We start from the raw sequence: 23,482 nt of genomic DNA, 5'->3' as shown, positions 1-23,482 counted from the left end.
GATTCATAACGGAACCGGATGCTCTTTAGGTGAGATTGCTGAAAGCCAAATATTTAAAATCATCGAATTTCTGGACTTATAAGATAAAAACGTCTTCCACTTCAACATGGAGAAGTTTACTGGAGATGCGGGCATATATAAAACAGGGGATGTGCTTCATGGTAGGCAATGGAAATAATATTCGAATTTGGGAGGACCCGTGGGTGCCGGACATAAGAGGTTTCAAACCTCATAAGAAAGAGTTGGAAGAAGAAGTACCAAATATTTTCTTAGTGAAAGATCTTATGGAGGAAGATGGAAGATGGAATGGGAGGTTGCTAGACAAACTTTTTGATGATTTATCAAAAAGGGCAATTCTACAAATCCCATTGGACAGCGAGGAAGAAGAAGATAAACTAATTTGGGTATACACGGAAAAAAGAAATTTCTCCACTAAGTCGCTTTATACCACTATCTTGAAGGAGCAACCGAGCTCGTCCACTCACATGGAGCTACCGAATGGCTTATCTTGGACAAAAATATGGAAAAAATATAATCTCATGCCAAGAGTCAAAGCTTTTGTTTGGAGATTATTGCATGATGCATTACCAACAAAGGTAAAATCACTAAAGTTTAATCTACATGTTCCGAAAATATGCGATATGTGTAAAGAAGAGAATGAAGATATTGATCACTTATTTAGAACTTGTAGAGTTGCAAGAGAAACATGGATGAACTACCCATTACATCTTAGGGTGGATGGAGAAGAGGATTTTACACAATTACTCTGCAAATGGATTATGGATATTGGAAATGGAGAAGCCACAGAGCTTCGGTTTTATGTAGCTTGGTGTCTATGGAAATCACGAAATAAATGTGTGTTCGAGCATGTTATTCCAAATCCTTATCGAATTTTACAGGAAGTTGTTACATTACAAAAGGAGTACTCGGGCAATCTCCTGAATATTGAACATACAACTGTAGAAGCATTGGAGCATAGCTCCTATCGGGTCCCACCAGGAGATACAGAACTTAAGATAAATTGTGATGCAGCGTTTGCCGATGGAAGGGTGTCGGTAGCAGCAGTATGTCGAAATGCGCAAGGAGAATTTGTTATGGCCTTTGTCAGAAAGTGCTCCATCTCGACAGCAGCTGAAGCTCAAGCAGTTAAATTGGCCATTGAGACAGCAAACAGGTTACCAGAGTATGTGTGTATAGTTGAAGGAGACTCACAAACGGTCATAAGTGCGTGTTCGAAGAATTTAGAAGAAATTCCTTGACGAATTCGAACTACTATGAGAGAAATACATAAGGGAAAGGAAAAACTTCGAGACATAAAGTTCAACCACTGTATTAGGAGTGCAAACTCTGTAGCTCACTTATTGGCGAAACAATATTTTAATTCTATTTTAGAGCAAACATTGGAGATCTATGATTCTCCTTCTTATCTTGTAAGCCAGTTGGCGGCAGATGTAACCAATATAATTTCTCGCTCAAGTAGCTAATAAATTTAGGCATTGGCCTCGTTTCATCAAAAAAAAAAATAATAGTTGGGTCTACCCTTAACAAAAAAAAAATAATAGTTGGGTCTAGATAAAAAAACCAAAACAATCTTTATCACGTTCCACAAATGGAAGTTTAATTGTTCCAAAAATGCCCCTTGGCCTGAGTGGTCGACCGACTAGGACCCGAAATTCTATGTGGCAAGCCAACTCAAATCTAGACGTGTTGTCATGGAGTCTAAAGTGATAGAAATGTTTTATTCGACTTCAATCCTTGTTTTCATGTGATATTTCATTCCAACTCTCTCACTGCTTTCTTTAATACTTTTCTGATCAGATTTGGAGGATCTAGGGCTCCTTTGTCCAAGTAACTCTTTAATTATCTAAGGTTCTGAAGAAAATGCTAATAATTGGTAGCCCAGTTGGTTAGTGCATTACTCTGCAATACAGAGGTCTCAGGTTCGATCCACCGGAAGTACAAATTCGGGGAATATTGAACTTGAGTTATTATTAGTGGTGAGGCCTTGGAGGGAGGGGGCTCGTTGAACCTTCGCTAAAACAAACTTTGTACTGCTAGGGGCGTCACAAAAGGTCTTAACAAGACATTAATCTCTCGTTCCCGAACTTAAACGGAACATTGTACTATGCAAAAATATAAGATGAAGGGAAATATGTTACCGAATCCCATCGTTTTATATCAGATGCATGGGTTGCATCCCATCTAGCGCTAAGTTTCAAGTCTTCAGCCAAACTATACAGATGACTCAACAAAATAAAAGAATCATATCTACTGGATTACGAATGTTTGACTCTACATAAACCAATAAGCGAAACATCTGAGGATCCGCACAAAACAAAAGATTTTTGATGAATGATAGTCTCTCATTTGTGTAATTCAGCGAAAGTGCAGGTGATGCTATCAAGGAAGAAGGGCATTCCCCAAACTTAGACGATAATAAAGTCATTAAGTTTGGCAATGCACGAGAGAGTACAAACCTGATTAAAATGGTATTTATATGGATGATAGACAAAGAGATAAACTGCTTCAAAATCTAAACATGTTTCTGAGGGACAAATACAAAATGATTTAGAGAAATACCAGAGTCACTTGAAGTTAAATTAGGGTCTCTAAAAGAAGTATGTCGAGTTCTTTCAATGGAGACCCTTCTATCAGACTCAAACTCCCTAAAAGTCGGTTTAGGTAGAGACTCTGATATTCCTATGATTTCTCTTAGCACGACAATATTAGTGTCATCGAAAAAATCTAGACATATTCTTAGATTTAGTGTATCATCATTTTCAGTTGGGAGTTTAAACTTCAAATCGAGTACTCTAGCAAATTTTTCATTCACCAGCACCACCGATTCCACCAGCATCAGTCATGTGGGATCGAAAGGAGGAGCCGGATCGCAAACAAAAGCCTGAACTGTTGATCGACTACCCGTGCCTTAGGTGTCTTAGTTCGGAATTCAACCTAAAGTAGGGACTTTTTCGGATCCTCACACTCCACGTACTGACCTCTGGCTCGATTTCCTCGAGCTGAAGCTTTCTCCTCGGGGTACCGGTGTGGTACCTGCCAAAGAGCATGCGAAGACCTCAAGCAAGCCGTGACAAAAAACCCAGTGTTGCGACTCCCAGACCACACCAAAGCTTTGAAGTCCACAGTGACGCTTCAGACTTTGCTATTGGTGGGGTATTGGTGCAAGAGGGACACCCCTTAGCATATGAGAGTAGAAAGTTTAATGAAAGAGAGAAGCGTTAAACAGTCCAAGAGAAGGGCTTTAGTGCACTGTTTGCGAACATGGAGGCTGCCCTATCACTACAAGCTGGAACCTAGAAAGTATGGAGTCGAAGTTCGTGGTCAAGACAGAACACATAGCGACGAGTGCCCAAAAGAAGCTCTCACCAGCTGGCAAGACAAACTTGCCGAGTTTGACATGGTGCGTGAGTACGCCTGGCCTTCTCAATAATGCCAACCAGGTTGCAGATGTGTTAAGTAAGTCGAAAGGCGGAATTTGCAGCATTCAAGCGCCGCTACGAGTAGGGCCTTGCGCGATCGCATACGAGAGGGGTTTGAGAAGGGCCCCCACACAAAGAGCTTCATGCACCTGGGCAAGGAGGGATGACACATAATTAAGTTTTAACGAACTCATAAGTGGTCGGGTATAGGTTTTCACTATTCAAGAAGACGTCACTTTCATGTTCTACTCAACAAAGGGCACATCCCAACTTATTTTAATGTATATTTATATGCACTCAATAAATATATGCTCCCATTGTTATGATAACTTTACACTGTAACATATTATAATATATGAAGAATGAACTCAAGACTCAGTTCCTTCCGAAGAATATTAAAATAATAATAATAATAATAATAATAATAATAATAATAATAATAATAATAACTCTTCATTTAGCAATATTCCATTATTTGTTAAGGGAAAAAAAAATATAACATGTTGTATGTTTTAATCACATTCTAAATAACTATCTTCTCATCAATATCTGCTTTAGGGCAAAAACAAGATGAAATAACTAGTTTCGATTCTTCAGAGTTTAACTCTTTTAAATCTAAATTTCTCTTCACTTTACTTCATATAAAGTACAGACTAAGTACGAAAAAAGCAAGAAAACTTTTCTTATCTTATCTTAGGAATTTATCAATTTTCTTAACTTGTGAATGTATCTTCTGCATATAGGGCATACCTTATTCTCCCCTTCCATAATCCTGCCAAAAAAATAGTCTTCATTAGATATGTACAAGTCTTCTTATCACGACATCATTTTGCGTCGGAAACAATAGTGAAATTACCTTTGAGCACATTGGTAGCAAGTAGCAGAATGACCACAAGGAACGAAAAAACTATTACGTTCTGCATCATAACAAATAACACATATTTTCCCATCGTATAAATCGCCCGAAGAATTGCAAAGTCCTGACTCGATATCTTCTTCTTCATTAGTTCCATATGTTAATGAAATCGGCTTATCCATACTCGGCGATATTAACGGGGCAACCTCATTTACTCTTACACCTTCTACTAGTGTTTCCCTCTCACAAAGCATAATGTACTTCAAGATCAAAGAAAGCAAAAGCACTATAACTCCTAACAAAGATAAAAAAAGTGAACAAATTAACCCAAAAAAGAAAAGCATTTTGAAAGATTGAAGATGAGTAAAACAGAGAGATATCGATGTAGTTTACATGATAAATGTTACCTAAAAGTGCAACATATGTTACCAAACGAGCAATGAAAGATAGTTCAATAGACCATCCATTTAGATCTCCCTGCACTTTACAAATTAGCAAAGAAACAAAGTGGCGGAAATGAAGTAAGCTACGGATAAATTGATACATACATTGTTCGGTGTGGCTAAGACGATGAAATGTTGTTTAGGGAAGAGTAGATCGAATTGACAAAATCCGGTTATCGTGGAACAATTAGTCGTGGAATTACTGATGTCGTACATTGTCGATGAAACATTGACATTGATTGACATTTTGATGTTTCTTGGGTTCATGTTTAATATACATATGAAGTAATCATCGTCTTCACTAATTAAGTACTCAGCCTCTCCAATATTCTTCCCTGAACATAAATTTGATTTTGCTTTAGTTCTAACAACAAAGAAGAATACTATCAAAAGTAGAAGATTCATACTTGATGACATGAAAATAAAATACTTTCAAGCATTAAATTCTTCTTTGTGTTTAAAGCACATTAAGCGTATTATTGAAACCGGTTTGTTGTGATTGGGTTGCCCAAAGCGCATTCTATGTGACATAATTTTGGAACATAAGTTCTAATATACGCTAAACACTAGTTCTTGAGCCACTCGGTACTCCTATGTAATGGGCAATAGCATCTCGACCCTTCTTTATAATGATAACTCTGATAATGTGTTAAAGCCCGTAAAGTAAATTTAGACCCATCCCCAAATACTAACTCTAATACGGTGTTAGCGCCTATTTGGCCTAACTATAGCCAAAGTGTAGTGAGAGGACAGGCGAAAGCTTATCTACTCTAGAAATGTTAAGTTCTCAGACAAAGTGGGACATAATACTAATACTTTCCAAGAAAGTAAGTTCGTACCGATAGTTGAATTGCTTAGAACAGAGGAATCAGTGTGTGAGCTTAGAGGCTGCATCGTCTCGAAAGTATATTTTCCTGTAAAAAAACATCAAGAGAAACTTAACCATCAAAGTAGAAAATCAATTTGAAGCTAGAAAGTTCCCATAATTGGTTATCGGCGGTGAGGGGAAATTGGCAATACCCTTGTATAAAAGCACCACGAGATCGTCAAACTCATTAGCATTAGCTTCCCATTTCATATTCACCATTGATCCTTTGTTGAACCAAAATGAAATCACCTGAATAATAAGGATTTCAAATTCTTAATCCATCAACTTAATTACCCATTTGAAAACAAGAACCAGAGAGAAGAAGTTTGTATTGATTTCTGAATGGAACTAATAATACCTTTCTACGATAAGCCTGGACAAGTAGATATCTAGAAAAATTCCAGTCATTAGTTTTCAAGCTTAATTCAGGTTTTTCTGAAAACCCATAAACAAGAATTCCAGTTTTATAATCATCTTGAATTTGAATTTGTTGAACGAAGATCGAACTAGCTTTATATAGTTTGGATGAATTTGGTCCAAGAACAAGATTTGAATTTCCATAAGACCCATATCTGATGCTCACTGAAACTGCAAAAATTAACAAATGAAAATTGAATTGTATTCAGAAATGTTTAGTGAATAGAAATAAGAAACACTAGAAGTGAAGATTACATGCCACATAGCCATAAAGATAGAGGAATTAGTAACCAAGCCCATGACTCTATCCATCTTGATGAGTAGGTTGAAGAATATGAAATTGATACTGATCTGTACATTAGAACTGTTGTAAAGAGATGATGATCTAGAGAAGAAGATTAGAGAGAGACAGAGTTTAAGAGTGAGAATTAATTGGCAAGAGACCTAATGGTTTAAAGATGATTCAAGAAACTAAAGACTAGTAGATGAGATTTTTGTATGTGTTTTATGCCTCAACTAACTTTTTGATTTTATTCGCGGTTAAGTAGAGGGTATGTGTTTTTTGAATGGTAGGTAACTTCATCTCCCATCAAGCACATTTCAAGTTTAAAAGGGGTAGAGGGAAGCTCTATAGGCACCCTGTTATTGCTAAAGGAGCCTCAAACCAATATTTGAGGAGGGTTTATGGGGAAATGGGGGCGCAATTAGTAATAACTAGGTTTGCACCGAGTTTTAGAGAGGCGGTAGATCCCACTTGATTAACGTCTTCCTGGAAGAAAAAAATAAATTTAATCTACAACTTTCTTTGAGTAAAGAAAAAAACGTGGGATGGTAGATTGGCTAGTTTTCATGTTTTATGAGAGGGAAGGGTTGTAATAGTTGGAAATGAGTAGTTTTTCCTACGGCTTCCCTCTTTTTTCTCGTCATATTAAATGATTTAAACAACCTTTGATTATTCTTCAAATTACTAAAAGATTTAGAAAAAAATTCAAAAAAAATTGTCTCTCTTGGCTTTGGTCTTTAGCAAACTCGTAACAAAAACGAAGGGCCAGATTTTACCTTTTTCATAACCGATCAAGATGTTTTGCTATATAAGATAGGAGACACTCATAGAAATTCCCCTTGGTAAACGCCCAAGTTACTGGGAGAAGAAATACTTGCCCAAATTTTCTTGTTCCATTAGCTCAAGTAAAACGAGCTTGGGATGTCTTTGACCCAAAGTCAAATGTTGGGGGTGTCTATAAGCTAAATAGGAGGTGTCTGTGGGTCCTTTACAATTTAGGTAAATAATGAGGTGAGAAAGAAGTTGAAGAAAGAGATGGAGGTTGAGACCAAGAGAGTTACTACGAGATAGACAGTAACAACAATGCATAAGATACGAGAGGTAGTTATATCGGTGGAACTGACTATCATCCAAGAACTACTAATTAATCACAATTTATTTCTACCAACCTATTGTTATGGTTGGTCTATCGTCCAATAGCTACTAACTAATCACAATTTCTCTTTACCAATCTAAATTTTAGATTCTACGTAAACTCCAAAATCCCAAGTTCGACTCCACCGAAAGTGAAATTTTAAGATTTATTGAATTTGATGTATCAATACCTCGTAACATCGTGTATTATTTGTTCACCCTGTATCAATATTTCATAACTGACTCTTGTATTCTATGTCAAAAAAAAGTTGGATGTAAGAAGGGGATTACTCCCTTCTAGACCCAGCATATATATAGGCAACGATTTACTTTTCCATGAATATAAGTCAAATTTTTGCCATGTTTAATGGGGAAAAGAAGAAACAGTCCAAAGCTTTGGTCGTCATGCATATACACACCCCCATCTTGATCTTCTTCTTCCCTCTATCTCTCTATGTTATCTTCAGACTTCAGTTACTCTTAATGCCTTACAAAGACAAAATTCACCTACTTCTCCTTGTCGTCATCTCTCTCTCTCTCTGTCTCTCACTAAGACTAAGAATCTTTACTTTCTTAGGAGAGAGAACTAAAACCCTAGTGGTTTTGATGTGCTTGGTTGGAGTTATGGGGAGTTACTAATAAGGAGAAGTTGGTGGTTTTCTAGACAAAATTGAGTACAGAGAGATACATACATATATAGAAGATTAATAATAGTATATAGGAGAATGGGGAGAACAAAGGTTGAGATTAAAAGGATAGAAAATCAAACCAATAGGCAAGTCACTTTCTCTAAAAGGAGAAATGGACTCATTAAGAAATCTTATGAACTTTCTACTCTTTGTGATGTTGATATTGGTGTTATCATGTTCTCCCCTTCTGGAAGACTCAGCCTCTTCTCTGGCAAAAAGAGGTTTTACTCTCTCTCTACATATACATATATATATAGTCGTGTGAAAACTTTAGTCCGAGTACAAAAAAAATACGTTCGTACTCATTTGATGATTTTTTGTGAACATACATTTCTTTTTGTGTACATAGGATTGAAGACATTTTATGGCGATACGTTAATCTGCCGGAGCACGAGAGAGGAAGGTAATTTGACATTATGATTAAAAGTGTTCCTTTTGTCTTAAGGGCCTGTTATTCGTTAAGGTCTTTTTAATAGATCTTCAAAGTCCGGATCTTCAAAGATCCAAAAGTTTTTTTTGTGTTCCGAGACATTTTTTATTAAAATTTTGAAGGTCCAGAATCTTTTAGGTGTTAAAACTTTTTATGTTTCGAGACATTAAAAATCCCAGATCTTTAAGTTCTGGACCATTCTTATTAAAAATTTGAAGTTCTAGATCTTTTTTTGTTAGAAATGTATAAATCTAAGTCGTTCAAACAAATGGTTAAGATCAAAACAAAAGTTATATAAATATTTGTTGTTTCTTTCATTCTCTGTTCCTCTCTCTCTATCTCACACTTATGTAAATACAAGACAACATAATTTTTTTTATTCTCTCTCTCACTCTTATGTAAAAAACGAGACGGCATAGAAAAAATATCAAATCTCATTTATCTCTCTCATTATTCTTGCACAAACGCGAGATGCCATAGAAAAAAGTGAAATATTATATTGTTTTATTATCGTTACATTTTTCATTTAGAGCCGGAATAATAACTTGGTCATGGTACCTTTTTGAAAGTGGCACTGTCTTTGCCGTATTTACCGTTATTCATGGCTTCAACAATAAGTTGAAGCAACAATTTATTTTCAATTTGAGACTATTTCATGTATTTTTTTTTGTCGTCTGTGAATTCATTTAATACAACAAATTGAATACATAAAAGTTTATCTCCAAATTTATCATAAAATTACACAAACTTACAAATTTTGGCTTTATCTTCCTAAAATTACAATTGGAAGACTATGATAGTAAGAACTTATGTTAATGATATACTATGATAGTAAGAACTAATGTTAATGATATGTTATGCAATCGTTGTCTAGTGTACTAATAAAATAAATAGATTATCCATCTCTGTGTAACCAAAGAATTCTCAAAATAAATAACAACAACCAACTTTTAAGAACAAAGAATTCCCAACTACATAATAAAGAATTTATTATTCTCAACTACTAGGATTATGCATGGATTGAAAGAAGTGGCTACTACTGAATTCTACCTGTTTTTGGGGTTACTACCGAGTTTCACACTTGTTTCTTGACATTATTGTTTGGGAAATCAAAACTGGGTTTAGCATACAAACACATGTTTTAGGATTACTACCGAGTTTCACAAACAATGGTTACTTATTATGAGTTTGTAGAATAATGAGTAATAGAGATGGCTACTACTGAATTCTACCTAGTCGTGTGGGTAATGTTCTTCGACTACACAAACATCATGATGAAACATGGTATCATAGAGTAGTCGGTAACCTTATTTGCTACAAAAATAAAAATTACTTATAGAAGCTCAAAACCGAGAAGGTGAGGAAAGCGACTACCAACCGAGAAGAAGAAGAAAACGGCTACCAACCGAGAAAGATAAGATTACCTGTTTCAGGGTTTTTTTTTTATTTATAATAGAGAAAAGAGTTTTTTTAGTTATTTAACTCATTATTTTTAATATCCACCCATGGCAGTAAGAACTCCAAAGATCCACCTATATAGGTGAAACTTTGAGTTTGACAAATTGTGAGTAAATTTGTCTCCAAAAGATCTTGGGTCGGACATTAGATTAAAAGTTCTTGATTTTTCTAAAAAAATGAATAACGCGTTCTTTTAAAGTTCTTAAATAAAGGTCTGAACCAATAACACTAAACTTTGAAATTCTTAAAAAAAGATCTGAACCAATAACGCCAAACTTTAAACTTCTTAAATAAAGATCTGAACGAATAACACAAAATAAAAGAACATGTAATTTTCGTACTATATGTTGCTTTTGATGTGTAAACTTACTTGACAAGGATGTGTTTCTTTCATGTACCATTGTATTGGAAATAAAGATTGAAAAATCAAGAGGTACATAAAAACCTTCTTATACTACCTACATTTTAGTTTTTCATTTTGGTAGAAAATATTTTTTTTTATTTTGCAAAATATAAATAAAAATAGAATAGTTCGAAAACTAACTATTTTGTTGTAGATGCTCCAATGGACTATAGAAAATATGAAACACGAAGAGGAATTAGTGTCTCAAATGTTGAGGTAATTTAAGACTATTTCGATATTTTGAGTGTCTAATTATTTTTTTCGTTATTTCTATCTCTAAATTTATTTTCTTTTGATCCATATGATGTCATTTACAGTCCAAAGAATGAAGACCAGTCTCAAGTTGAGGTATCATTCGAACTAGATAGTATATTAATGAGCATTTCATAATTGTGAACACTCGTTTTTTTGCATTCACTACTAATAGAACGTCTATGTTCAGAATCTTCAACTCGAAATTGAAAGATCACAAGATAAAGTAGACGAACTCTCAAAACGCCTTAGGTACATTTTTTCAATCTATTAGTGTATGTGTTGTTTCACTTAAGAGAAAAACTTAGAATTTTTCTACCTATCTTCATGAGTAGGGTTTATGAAGGAAATCTACCAACAATGAGTACATTAACCGAAATTGAATATTATGAAGAGCTCTTAGGAGACACCTTGGGACGTCTTCAGCTGCAGAAGGTAATAAGAACTATATAATCTATCGAGTTATTGTGCTTCATATCAAGTTTAACATAAGCTCTAATGGAATATATATCACAGCAAGTATTGGAAAGCAAGTATACCTCAGCAAGTATGGAGCCAGCTTTGATGGAGGTACATGGAAACACTTATAACTTCCTAGAAATTTCTTTTGTCAAAATGATCTATTTTTTTTTTAGGTTTCAACTCCTTGTGTAAAGTTTGATCCGGTTCGCACAAATTTGTAAATAGTCTCTACGGGTATGACAAGTTTGTATTAGTGAGCCCAAGCCTACAAAAACTACCCGAGATAACTTCTTAACTAAGATCAACACGAATGTGGGTTTCGAGCCCAATTTGAGACCATAACTTTTAATGTCTAATCTAGATGCATTCCTAGCATTGTATTTTCTTCGATGGTCCTTTAGGGTGTTCCTTTGTCGCGCTGTTTGGGCTGACAATTTTATTCTTCATTTGTTTCTCTTTGCCTTAGGATCTATCTAGCTAATTAATATGCTTGTTCATTATATCTAGGTACCTCCACAACAACAATCAAATGAAACTAGTACGAATGGAATGATTCATGGAGATAATACAAACAACATACTTGATAATTGGGATATACAAAGAGATCCAAATGTTCAGATCATGAACTTCTTGAACTCAAATGGACTTCTTCCTATGAGGTTTCTACTTCATTAAACCCTTAGATAAGTTAACTTCCTTCGATTGGAAATGAAGTTTGATTTTTTTTTTATGCAGAGAACAACCACCAGCTTCATTAGTTAATCTGCAATCACCCTCAGCTCTCATTAATGGAAATAGTATAAGCCTTTCAGATCACGTTGGTACAAGTAATGGCGATACTGTTAGAGACGATGGTAATGAAATACATCATCCACAACCTCAAGAACATGGCGATTTTGTGCAATTCCATTCATGGTCTGAGCATAATCCTGAAACAGGTTTGTGTTTATTATTTTATACATACCATATGTTTGAATCCGGTCGAATAGGAGCTAAAGAGAAAAAGTGGATATAACTATCTACCGTGGACCTTCATCAAAAAAAAAAAAAAACTATCTACCGTGGAACGTTTTGTTAGGGTGTCGAACAGTTTGTTGGTCAAAATAGGGGGGGAAAACGAACATGTTGGGGGAATGTTGGAGGCATCTTTGACATTAGCCCCAAAAGACAGGTTCTTTGTGAAACCCAATCTTAGCAGGTACCAATGTTGTCCATACTATTAGCACTCAAGTCCAAGTCCAAGTCCAAGCCCAACCGGTATAGAAAGCTCTGATCTGACAAAAGGCTCCACAGGCCCACCCAAAATGCCTAGAGACTGGCAAATTTACTACTTAATTATACTACTAGCACCTAAACCTCAGACTTCTTTGACGGTATGGGAGTATCGCAACATACAACAAAGTACATGTCTCAAGTAATTTGCATACTATACTTTTCTTGGATGTCTAAATGAAACAAACGTTTCAAATAGAGATAATTTACTCTCTTTGCGTATTTGTAATGTGTTTGCAGGGGATGATGAAGCCCCTTTGGAACAACCAAATAGTATGGAACTCTTTCATCAACTGTTCTGAAATCAGAGCAAACCTTGAAAAAGAAATGCCAACTGAGTTAATATCGGAGGAGAAGCATTGGTTATCACTTGATGATTATTGTGTTCTTTATGACCTAGAATTTCATGAGATGTTTACATATGTTAGGAGTGATGTTCGTGATATCTTTAATATTCCTTTCGTTTTCGTATGTGAGTTTGGGAAAATATTACATAGTATTACAAATTATGTAAACTTGCACGTTGTATCTGATATAGGAGGACGATAGATGTGGTGTTAGAAGTTTTAGAATATATTGAGTTTCAAATAATGATCTACGAGATGAAGAGAACATTTCGATAAGAAACCAATCTTTGAGTAATTTTTATATTATCCTACAAAAACCTTATCCTACAAAAACCTTGCCCTACTAAACTATGTTCCAATCTTTGAGTACTCATATATACACAAACACATATATAAGTCCACGTGATGAACTTCACTAGTTGGGGTCCATACATTTTATGTTAGTATCATAAAGCCCAACATGTATTGAAATGAGATGTGAGTGACAACCCACCATCAAATCCAAAACCAAAACTTCACAACTTACCATGTGCTGTGGGTTCTCACATTCACAATGAAATTGAATAAACAAACTATTTATATTCTCAATTATTCTACTCCATAATTTGTTCATGAAAAATGATTTAAAGAACAAACTAGAATTGGATGCAACATTTCATGGAAAATAAAAAGAAAGCCATAATAACACTAGACTAATTACAAGAAAAAAAAGAGAACAAAAAAATGAAATTAACCCTCAAGACTAATGGGAAAATCAAAGTTTAAGATTTAAATCAAGCTTATGTTGTTGAGATGATGATTGATTATTTGAAGATACTACTAGTTTCTTGTCTACATGAAAGCTACCAGGCCAAATCATACTTGCAGCACTATCCATCCCCGAATTCATCGACTGTCCAATCGGACTAAAATCGGCCATATGGCCAGGATTTTGTACAAAACTAGGGTTGCTGTTTTCTTGTAATGATCGTTTGAATGACTCTTGGGGTAATGAATGAGACTGAACACCAAGTGATCTTCCAGTAGTAGTAGTAGTAGTAGTAGTAGTAGTAGTGGTATTGATGAAAAATGAAGGTAATGAAGCCATAATATTATGTGAGTCTTTATACTTTCTGACTGTTCTTCTTTCTCTTTTATGAGCATTTTGATGACCTCCTAATGCTTGTGAACTATAAAACTTTCTCATGCAGAAGTTGCATGAGAAGATCTTAAAGAATGTAGGTGATGTTGGTGTCTTAAGGGAAATTGGATCAATATTAGATGATGATTTCCAAGTTGATGTACTACCAACACCCAAATTCAACCACTGATCTCTATTGTTATTATCATTTTCATGGTTCACAACTTGATGAACTTCTTCTTCCTCCTCTTTTTGCTCTAATTCTCTTTGGAAAATCATTTTAACCATCTCTCTCTCTCTCTCTGGTTGTAGCTACTATTAAGATGAGAAGGAAAAAAAAAGGGAAGAAAATGGAATATATTTATAACAGAGAGAGAGAGAGAGAGAGTAGTGACAGAGGGAGCCACCTTGTTTGTGATATGTGTGCTTTGATGTTTCAGGGGCATCTGTGCTCATAGGCACTAGGTTTTGTTCTTGACGAAAGCTTCACTAACCTGTCCATAAACCACGACAGTTATTAAGTTTGAGCATGTGTGCGGTCCTCGCTAAATCAAACTTCATGGTATTTTTCCTCTACTAGATAACATAGTTTTGTTAAACCTATGAAAGTTGGGGTATTTTGATATTTTGTCAATTTTAGGTAGACTATGTAAAAGAAAAACTAGTTTGTATAAGACCTAAATAAACATAAATAGGATGTGAGATTTTGTTAAAATTTAAAGAATATCGAACCGATCCTTACCCGTATTTGGTGTCCTACAAAACCCTTCAGTAGTTAAGTAGCATTTGGACTCCACTTTTCTTTTTCGCTTTTTGACTTTATTCATCTACATTTCCATGTTATAAAAACTGGTATATTTCCTCAGGAAAAAAATAGTTGGCATATGTTTTCATGTGATGTATAAAGAAAAATGGAGTTTAGGTCAAAATGCATCCAAGAAGGTGATGTACAATAAAGATCATGTCAAAAAGAATGTGCAAGCAGTATGGGGGTAAAAAACACCAATAACTTCAGCTTGTCTGCAGAAACGCAGCAATTCTGCATAAGTTGTTCAGTTGAAATCCCACTAACTACACCTTCAGTCCTTCCTTCACCAGTCACCACAGATAGAAACCTACTTTCTTTTTTTTGGTCAAAATATCAAAGCTCAATGCTACTCCCTATGGAAGATAATGACACTCTTCTAAATGGGTGCTAATTGATTAGGTCCAATTTGTATATCTATTAGTGGTTCTAAATCACAATTTTTTTGTATTATTTTGGTAAGGTGGTGTGACCCACAAAGCTTCCATAATGGTGCCCAAAAGACAAGAGAGAGAGAGTCTGAATGTATTAGATATTGGAGTTTCTTGAAACAAGAGTATCAAAGTGGGGTTGCCCTTGTTGATCAAGTTTGTTTTAACACACTGGAGGGGTTGGAAATTCAAACCAGAGTAACTACCTAAACCAACAACTCTAAATACGAGAACGGAAAAACCGAACTAATCAGCCAAACCAAACCAAGTCGAACCAGACCAATCAGTTTCTGGGTCGAACCAATCACTATTCTATTTGGTTCCGCCAGAAAACCGAACAATTTAAATTGATTTGGTTTGGTTTCGGCTTAGGTTTCTAGAAACCGCCCACGTCAAACCGACCGAACCTTGAAGTATTTAACATACTAAAATATTACATATAGAAATAGAGAGTAAGAAATACTAAACTTTATTAAGAAGTTCTGAATTATCGTTATTATCTTAAGTTAACAATAATTTAATAAAGTTAAAAAGTGTTAAACTGAAAATGAAAGAAATTGAAAGAGCCCTAATCAAGAATAAGAAATTTATTTTTTATGCCGTGAAATTGTAAACTGATTAACCGCACTCAACTGAGCCGAACCAAACAGTGTCGAGCCATGTCGGCAGGCCGAATAAGTGACTCGGCTTCGGCGGATGATTTAGTGAAACCGCCACTTATTGATTCGATTTCGGTTCAAGCTAAAACCGAAAAAACCCGACCATTACTCACCCCTAACTCTAAAAATGAAAACTTGGAGTATGCATGGTGTAGTGCACCCCGTGTCCTACGTAGATAATACTGATAATGGGAAATATCGTCTTTTGACGTTCTTTCAGAAAGTATAAAAAGAAACTACTGGCCCTTGTCCTATTCGAGACGGACGGGTAGGCAGTCCGCTTGGTGACCCCCTGGGTGGCCACCTCTTTCTATTGAGGCGTTATGAAAAACAAAGAGCTTCTATTTGACCTCTTTCTTATCTTCCAGTCTTACAATGGAAGAACTGCTGTAAGCATACAACCTAATTACTCTTTAACAGTCCTAAGATGGGAAAGGTGCTTCAATGATTAAAAGATATAATAAAAACCTATCCTTGAATCACCACCTCAAGTATTTTCCTCACATATATTTGTGGAATCCTCTGCAATTTGGTTAGCTAATCTATGCAGCAGAAACCCAACTATCACTATCTTTTTATCTCCACAACACTGAGCACCATATACTTGTGTAGATCAATCCTTTTCAAAAATTGGGTGTTTATATATTCCCATTATCATGATGAAGAAATATGAGAACAAAATCAGAGAATCTCTCTTTTTTTTGTTGAAAGACAGAATCTCTCTTAGTATGCTAATTTTTCAACATTTTTTTGATTCCTGTGTATTATTTACTCAGAACAAATGAAGAACAAATTCCATATTACTTGGACCAGTTGATACTTGATAAGAACCGATTCAAAGATGGAAGAAGTTGGAAATTGAAGATCTCAGAGACCCAAACTGACACTTCAGTTCGAATGCAACCGCTTCACATCTAGGAACTATTATTGCATATCATAATCTTTGGAACTCGTTTAAAATAAGCTTTGCCAATTTGGATTTTAGATCATTCATTGGGCAAGGGCAAACTAATTTCTAAAGAATTAGTTCCAAAGAGTAACCGATGGCCATGGGAATGAAAACAACTGGATAGAAACCAAGAGAAATATTGGAAACACAATTTTACAGTCATAACAAAGAACTGAGAAGAATAGAAATATAAATTCAGAAACATAAATATAGCATTAAGACTTGAAAATTCAATTGGATGCTAGAACTTGTTTGCTGACTAAACATCAACGTCGGTGACTTAGAAAAAGAATACCTCTAGAAAACTGGGAAGTTTTAAGTTTCCTGGTTCTTAAAACATAAAATAACAAAACATTTATTTTGTTTCTCCTAAATCTTGAATGGAAATTTCCACAAGATTAACCACTATCGCAGATCCCAAATATTGTTGCACTCTCGCGCCAAGAAACGACAACCCTATCAAGTACCTGAAAAAATCCACATGAAAAGGAATGGTTATATAGCTGTTGTTTCAAGTAAATGAACTAAATTGGAACATTAGAATGCTTATAATTTTGGACTTCAAACAAACATGCATTTTTCTACATCAAAATTCTGTTTGTGCGAGGAGTGCACCCAAAACCCGTGTCCAAGTCTTCTTTTTTGGTCTAAAGTCTAAACCATCAATTGAATAATTGATAGTTATCAAATATCATGTTCGAGAAAACTAGGTTATGCTGGCCGAAAAAAAAATAGTAACAACATAAGATCCAATTTTCATTTTTCTCTACTCAGAATACAATCACACTTCCATCAAGGACAAAAAGAACAGCAAATCAAGGATGTTACTTATGTCATTACAGGAATACTAAATTTTCATAACTAAACAATCGAAGGTTATGACATTTGTTGTGGAGACTGGAGGACAACAAAATAATATAAAGTATAAACTTAACAAGTAATTGTTCGTAACTTTTCCCACGAAATTTGTGTTAGTTTCCAATATATTTTCATCATCATTACTATGTTCGATTCCCAACTAAAATTACATTACCGAACACAAAGTAAGACAACCCGGATTAAATAATCAGAACTTCCATCAAGTCATCATAAAAGCTACTTAGAATTGCACTTCTATGTAGCACCACTAGACAAGCATAAGCACAGCTCAACCGAGTAGCAATTTGAGCCTGTACATCTTTCTAGACTCATACTAAGTAAAATGCTGAGATCACCACTAATCCGTTACATCCTAAAAGGGTAATACTAATAACTAAGAACTAAATGTTGTTGCCAGATCAATTTCTCCTTTTTTTCTTCTTTTTCTAGTGAAAGATAAGGTGGGCCTGTTAATCCATTATAATAAATGATTTCACGCTTTGCAATATTTGGCAAGAGTGATGGACATACTTGTTCAGATGCTATAAGAGGTATGGGACATTGAACACTTCAACATTGTTTTTAAATGATTATTGCCAGGGCTATATGCCTTATGCACCAGCTCAGGAAGCTGCAAATATAAAACTCTTCATCTACTGCAAGAAATCTAGTTAACTCCTATAGGTTATAGAAAACGGACCGGAAATCAGTCAGGTCCCATCCTACAGTTGTCCACGATGATGCGAAGCTTACCCAAATGGTCTAATGGTTGCAATGCTTCCTCAAAGAGAGGGAGCTCATGCACGTTTAGAAGTGAACTAGAAGTTGTTTGGTCATTCAAACAACCATATAAATTGTGTATACTATGTTTTACTGACTAATAAATTGTGTTTATACTATGTTTTACTGACTAATAAATTGTGTATATTGTGAACCGAATGTCTGCCCTATATGCGGGATGTAATACAACCATATAAATAAAATGGGGTGCCCTGTTTCTCGCCTCATCCCCCACTTCCTCACTATGCAGGCTTGCCCTGCTGTTCACCCATGACCTCGGGTGAAGTTGGTCAAATCATACAAAATCAGGTGTGCAATTCGTCTCGTGAACCTCATTCCATATATCTTAGTTTAATATACACACTAATCTTCAGGATTTAATCATAGAAAGTAAACAGTATGTGAGATTGTGAGTAACATCACCTTAGTTCAAGGTCATCGAAACCTAAAATTGTGATGAACAATAGAATGCATACACATGTCCAAATCTAACCGGAAACCTCCTAAATTGCCGTACTATATATCTCCTAAAAAGGTTTTCTTCATTAAATATCGTTTGTGCTCCTACCGATCTAAATCAATTCGTAAATTGTTATCTACAAAATCTTTTACTGTAAAGTACCACGAATCGAAAAAGAACCTACAGTATTGTAATCATCGTCACCATACACGTTCCGATGATTGCTTGTGTTCACTCTTTCGCGTCACCCATCTTTGCCATTCCCTAACAATCTCAATCCCAACTTACTCTCATCAATATAACTTATAAAAATGCCTAAAATTCTTACCAGTCACATTATAAATCAAAAAATCAACAATTATGCTTCATATTAATCAAAATAAACTACAAAAACTTAGAAAACAGAAAAGGGTTAATATTTTTACTAAGAAATTGATCATAAAAAATGCCCTAGTTTTTTATTTTCTCTGTTTTGTTGTTGTTGACCTAGAAACAGTTTTAAGACTCACAAAGGATACTATTAGCGATCTGGACAAGTGCGGCAGAAGGTACCCTGTGACAACTCACAACACGCTCGCACGTCGACGGCGAGGTGAGATGTGAGACGAACGGCGGAGACAACGCTGTGTAGCGGCAACAAAGATTGTACACATCCTAACTCACCGAAATTCCTACAGCAGTAGACAATAAATGAACAAAATTTAGAGAGAGAAAAAGATAGAAAGATGAAGAACAAATGACTTATTTCTGGTTGACTGTAACCCTAAAAGAGTTGAAAGTGTGTACCTAGGGTTGGTGAAGGAGAAACGAGGAGCTTGAGGTCGAGGAGCAGCGGCGAACGGTGAAGGACGGGGACGAGGAAGCGGCTGAGACGCTGAACGCCGGGTGGAGGCTCTTGCTGTGGAGAGAAAAGACCTAGAGAAGGATCCTCTCCAAGCCATTTTTTTCACTGTCTAGGTTGGTTGGTGTTCGATGAGGAAATGTTGATCAGATCTCGGAGGGTTTCTGCACTCTGTATAAAAAATCAGGGTTTTAGCTTAGAGGGAGGGGGCGTCTATAGACACACTCGCTTCTTGCCATTAGCACCCAAACACTTGTTGACTTCAGTCCTGCAGGTTGACTGGCGCGCTATAGGCGTGCTGGCCCCGGATGCCGGACTAGACAGTCTAGAGGATAAGCACACTCGCCGACTGCCCCAGTCCGAGAGCTCCCGTAACAGAGTTCAAATGAACTTAGACTAGACAATTCGAAAGCATTATGATTTTTTTCAAATCTCGAAAACTCTATTATTACTTACAAAGCACTCTAAAACTATTTGAATCTACTCAAAACTATTGATAAAATGGTAACACTTTGAAAACCTTTCAAACACAGATTAAAACATAAAACCATAACAAAAATCGATCTTTAAAAAGAAAACAAAGTCTTTTGAAGTCTTTCTCCAAAGAACTAACGATCAATGATGTTCTCTGAAAAATATGAGAAAATCTTAGAGTTCCGATGAAAATTTTAAAAGAAAATTCAAAATAGAAATGTGGGAAGAAGTTCGGGAAAAATGTCAAGGAGTGTTCTTTTTCTAACCATACTAAGACTCCCCCTGTATAGCCAACCCGGGTTGAGCCCCGACCCGAGACTACTCCAACCCGGGTTTGCTAGGCCGGACCCGGTAAAGAGCCTGGCCTGTACCTTTTAGACAACACTAGCAGCGCTTATAAACCCACCCTTTAGGTAATTGCAGGCCTCACTCTACACATCAATAACTTTCTAGGTACATAATCGACTGGACTACTAGTTGGTTTTGTTTCCTCCATGCCCTCCCCACCATTTTTCTCTTCACGCCCCCTTCCTCCAAACAAGTCGCTAGCTCAGGGCGAAAGAGACCCTCCACTTCGTTAAAATAGAGATAGAGAGAGAGGATGGTGGTGTTGGGAGCAAAGGAGGAAGATCATAAAAAAAACTTAAAGTTCGTTGGCGAATGGTGTTGTTTGCCACGTTCCAAACAAATGTTGTTTGACCCTAAAGATCATAGCGGATAATATCTGCGTTAGAATTGGCTAGCTATTTATAGCGAAAATACGAATGTATTAAAAATGTTAAAATCTTATTCAAATCATTTAGAACTCTGAGTTACATTGGAGACTCAACTTAGAAAAAAGGTGTATTCCGACTTGTTATCTTACAAGAAAATGGGTTTAGTCCCACAAGTTCTTACAAAACCATTTATTTGGGGAGAAAATTAATAAAAATACAAAAAGTGTATATTGTCAAAGGGAGCCCATTGTCAAACATGTCAACATACATTTATATATATGTGTAATTGTCTATGTACACAATGTAATTGTCTATGACTTCAATGTCTAGTATTGTAATCTTGTACATGAAACCTTTCTATAAATACAAAGTGAATAGCCCTCTTTAGGGCATCTTGCCTTCAACGTTTTCATGGTATCAGAGCAGGCCATCAATCTCTAAACTTCCTCTCCCTCCCACCCTAGTTTTCAGTGTCAATCTCCTCTTCTTCTTCTTCTTCCTTTCATCAATGGCAGATCAAACTTTTCAACCTCAAACCCAAACTTCAATCCCTCTTTCTCCTATCTCTCAACCTCCTCCATCTCCTATCCCTCAACCTCCTTCTTCTTCTATCAATCACTCTGTCTCCACTCTTCCTTCTCTAACAAACATTTCCAACCTTATCTCCATTAGGTTGGATGCTTCCAACTACCTACTTTGGCGCAGCCAACTTCTTCCCATTCTTCATTCCCAGGACCTCTTTAAGTTTGTCAATGGAAGTTTTCCTCCTCCTAATGAGTTTATCCCTGCTTCAGCTGAAGGCTCCTCTGCTCTCATTCCAAACCCTGACTATGTTTACTGGTATCGAGTAGATCAAATGCTACTCTCATGGATTAATGCAACCCTCACAGAACCCATCCTTCTTCAAGTACTGGGACTTACTTCTTCTCGAGCTGTTTGGGAGTCCCTTGAGCATACCTTCTCTTCTCTAAACTCAGCTCGTCTCATGAACCTTAAGCTTCAGCTCCAAACAACCAAGAAGGGATCACTCTCTGTCTCTGAATATCTCCTTCGTCTCAAAACCCTATCTGACTCTTTAGCTGCCATTGGTCATCCAGTGGCTGATGATGAATTAGTTCTAATCACTCTCTCTGGTCTTGGCCCCTCTTATGAAGGTTTTGTAACTTCAATGACAACCAGACTTACTCCACCATCCTCATCTGAGTTACATTCTCATCTTCTCACTCATGAATGTCGTCTCCAACTTCTTCAACCTCCAACTCCTCAACCTTCTGCTCTTCTAACCCAAATGTCCTCTCCACCTCCTCGTTTTTCAAACTTCTCCTCCAGAGGAGGTCGAGGTTCCAACTCTCCCAGAAACAGAGGAAGTTACAGAGGTGGTCGAGGTTCTTATTCCAACAGAGGGGGCTCCTCTCGATCATTTTCAAACTCTCACTCTGTTCTTGGTCCTCATCCTGATCGTTCTGTCCTAATTTGTCAATATTGTGGTCGTCCAGGACACACAGCCAGGCAATGCTTCTCTCTCCAACGACAACAAGAACTCACTCAATCTTTTGCTGCCTTGGGTATTGACTCGGTTTCATCAGATCCTAATTGGTATGTAGATTCTGGTGCTACATCTCACATTGCTTCTGATAATGTCTCTATTGCTTCAAGAACTGACTCTCAAGCTCCAGATCAAGTAATGGTGGGCAATGGTCATACTGCTTCAGTCTCTGGAGTTGGTAATCTCTCTCTCTCTCCCTCTATTACACTCAAAAATGTCTTAATTGTACCCTCCTTCAAAAAGAACTTAATCTCTGTTTCAAAAATTCTTCATGACTTTAATTGTCTTGTTATTTTCCATCGACATGGCTTTGTCATTCAGGATCTTCCCACAGGGAAGATACTTCTTCAAGGAACGATTAGAGATGGTCTATTTCGTCTATCCCCAGAATCAGCTCCACCTCAAATTCTCTTTGCTCAATCACTCTCTCCTGGAGTTCGTACATCTGCAGATACATGGCATACTCGACTGGGTCATCCTCATCTGCAGATTTTAAATTTCTTAGTTAAAAATCAATTGTTACCATTAACAACTTCATCATTATCTAAAACTAAATGTGTTAGTTGTATTAATGGCAAACATCATCAATTCCCATTTGGTACTGTTAATCATTCTTCTTCTTCACCAAATGAATTAATACATGCTGATTTATGGGGACCCTCTCCTGTCCCTTCCATCTCTAACTTTCGTTATGTTTTGATTCTTGTTGATGATTACTCAAGGTATACATGGCTGTATTTTCTTAAAAACAAATCAGAGGTCGAATATCATTTTCAAAACTTCAAAGCCATGGTTGAAAAACAATTTTCAAAACCAATTAAGATTTTTCAAACAGATGGTGGAGGTGAATTCATTAGTAATTCATTTTCTTCATTTCTTCACACTAATGGCATTATCCACAGGAAATCTTGTCCTCATACACCCCAACAAAATGGGGTAGCTGAGAGAAAGATCCGCCATCTAGTTGAAACTTCTCTATGCTTGATCACTCAGGCCTCTGTTCCTCTCTCTCTCTGGCCTGATACCTTCTCTACTGCCATTTACACCATTAACCGACTACCATCTCGAATTCTTGGTAATATTTCCCCA

The 23,482-nt window shown here is 36.3% G+C and overlaps 3 protein-coding genes across 7 annotated transcripts; 1 reads left to right on the top strand and 2 right to left on the bottom strand.

Annotated features, from left to right (window-relative positions):
* Positions 1-2,256: 2,256 nt before the first annotated feature.
* LOC147533288 (E3 ubiquitin-protein ligase APD2-like) lies at positions 2,257-6,538 on the bottom strand. 2 transcript variants are annotated; one of them, XM_086650748.1, is made up of 9 exons: positions 6,284-6,538; positions 5,966-6,195; positions 5,760-5,856; positions 5,579-5,653; positions 4,845-5,074; positions 4,704-4,773; positions 4,297-4,591; positions 4,191-4,212; positions 2,257-3,589 (listed from the first exon to the last, which is right to left on the bottom strand). In XM_086650748.1, exons 1-9 carry the CDS (start codon positions 6,381-6,383, stop codon positions 3,506-3,508), a joined length of 1,203 nt encoding a protein of 400 aa, XP_086506874.1. In that variant the 5' UTR covers positions 6,384-6,538; the 3' UTR covers positions 2,257-3,505. The 2 variants fall into 2 exon arrangements, with proteins under 2 accessions (XP_086506874.1, XP_086506875.1); XM_086650749.1 differs by lacking the exon at positions 2,257-3,589 and having other exon boundaries at positions 3,881-4,212.
* A 1,272-nt stretch (positions 6,539-7,810) lies between these two features.
* On the top strand, positions 7,811-12,951 carry LOC147533287 (agamous-like MADS-box protein AGL66). The gene is made up of 11 exons (XM_086648926.1): positions 7,811-8,351; positions 8,480-8,533; positions 10,436-10,451; positions 10,576-10,637; positions 10,739-10,769; positions 10,864-10,925; positions 11,009-11,108; positions 11,190-11,243; positions 11,643-11,794; positions 11,871-12,073; positions 12,648-12,951. Exons 1-11 carry the CDS (start codon positions 8,167-8,169, stop codon positions 12,707-12,709), a joined length of 981 nt encoding a protein of 326 aa, XP_086505052.1. The 5' UTR covers positions 7,811-8,166; the 3' UTR covers positions 12,710-12,951.
* Positions 12,952-16,891: 3,940 nt separating this feature from the next.
* Positions 16,892-19,904, bottom strand: LOC147533286 (protein NONRESPONDING TO OXYLIPINS 2, mitochondrial). 4 transcript variants are annotated; one of them, XR_015227630.1, is made up of 4 exons: positions 19,603-19,904; positions 19,369-19,487; positions 19,001-19,080; positions 16,892-17,185 (listed from the first exon to the last, which is right to left on the bottom strand). XR_015227630.1 is itself a non-coding variant. In XM_086647856.1 (3 exons), the coding sequence occupies exons 1-3, from the start codon at positions 19,755-19,757 to the stop codon at positions 17,178-17,180; spliced, it is 282 nt and encodes a 93-aa protein (XP_086503982.1). In that variant the 5' UTR covers positions 19,758-19,904; the 3' UTR covers positions 16,892-17,177. The 4 variants fall into 4 exon arrangements, 3 of the variants coding, with proteins under 3 accessions (XP_086503982.1, XP_086503980.1, XP_086503981.1); XM_086647856.1 differs by lacking the exon at positions 19,001-19,080; XM_086647854.1 differs by lacking the exon at positions 19,001-19,080 and having other exon boundaries at positions 17,048-17,185; positions 19,326-19,487.
* Between the last annotated feature and the right edge of the window lie 3,578 nt (positions 19,905-23,482).

The sequence above is a fragment of the Eschscholzia californica genome, unplaced genomic scaffold, assembly GCF_041429995.1.
Source record: "Eschscholzia californica isolate CP2 unplaced genomic scaffold, dmEscCali1.0.p SCAF_6, whole genome shotgun sequence".
Lineage (NCBI taxonomy): Eukaryota > Viridiplantae > Streptophyta > Magnoliopsida > Ranunculales > Papaveraceae > Eschscholzia > Eschscholzia californica.
The sequence above is the reverse complement of the archived record's forward strand: the minus strand, read 5'-3'. Positions and strand labels throughout refer to the sequence as shown.

Excerpts from the sequence above, each read along its gene's own strand:
- LOC147533286 (XM_086647854.1), bottom strand. The coding sequence starts at position 19,757 with ATGGCTTGGAGAGGATCCTTCTCTAGGTCTTTTCTCTCCACAGCAAGA. Across the intron at positions 19,488-19,602 it reads TTCTCCTTCACCAACCCTAG|GAATTTCGGTGAGTTAGGAT; the intron begins GTACACACTTTC and ends CTACTGCTGTAG.
- LOC147533287 (XM_086648926.1), top strand. The coding sequence starts at position 8,167 with ATGGGGAGAACAAAGGTTGAGATTAAAAGGATAGAAAATCAAACCAAT. Across the intron at positions 10,770-10,863 it reads AAGACCAGTCTCAAGTTGAG|AATCTTCAACTCGAAATTGA; the intron begins GTATCATTCGAA and ends GTCTATGTTCAG. Across the intron at positions 11,795-11,870 it reads AATGGACTTCTTCCTATGAG|AGAACAACCACCAGCTTCAT; the intron begins GTTTCTACTTCA and ends TTTTTTATGCAG.
- LOC147533288 (XM_086650748.1), bottom strand. The coding sequence starts at position 6,383 with ATGTACAGATCAGTATCAATTTCATATTCTTCAACCTACTCATCAAGA. Across the intron at positions 4,213-4,296 it reads TGCTACCAATGTGCTCAAAG|GATTATGGAAGGGGAGAATA; the intron begins GTAATTTCACTA and ends TTTTTTTGGCAG. Across the intron at positions 3,590-4,190 it reads TTATGGAAGGGGAGAATAAG|GTGCATGAAGCTCTTTGTGT; the intron begins GTATGCCCTATA and ends CTCCTTGCCCAG.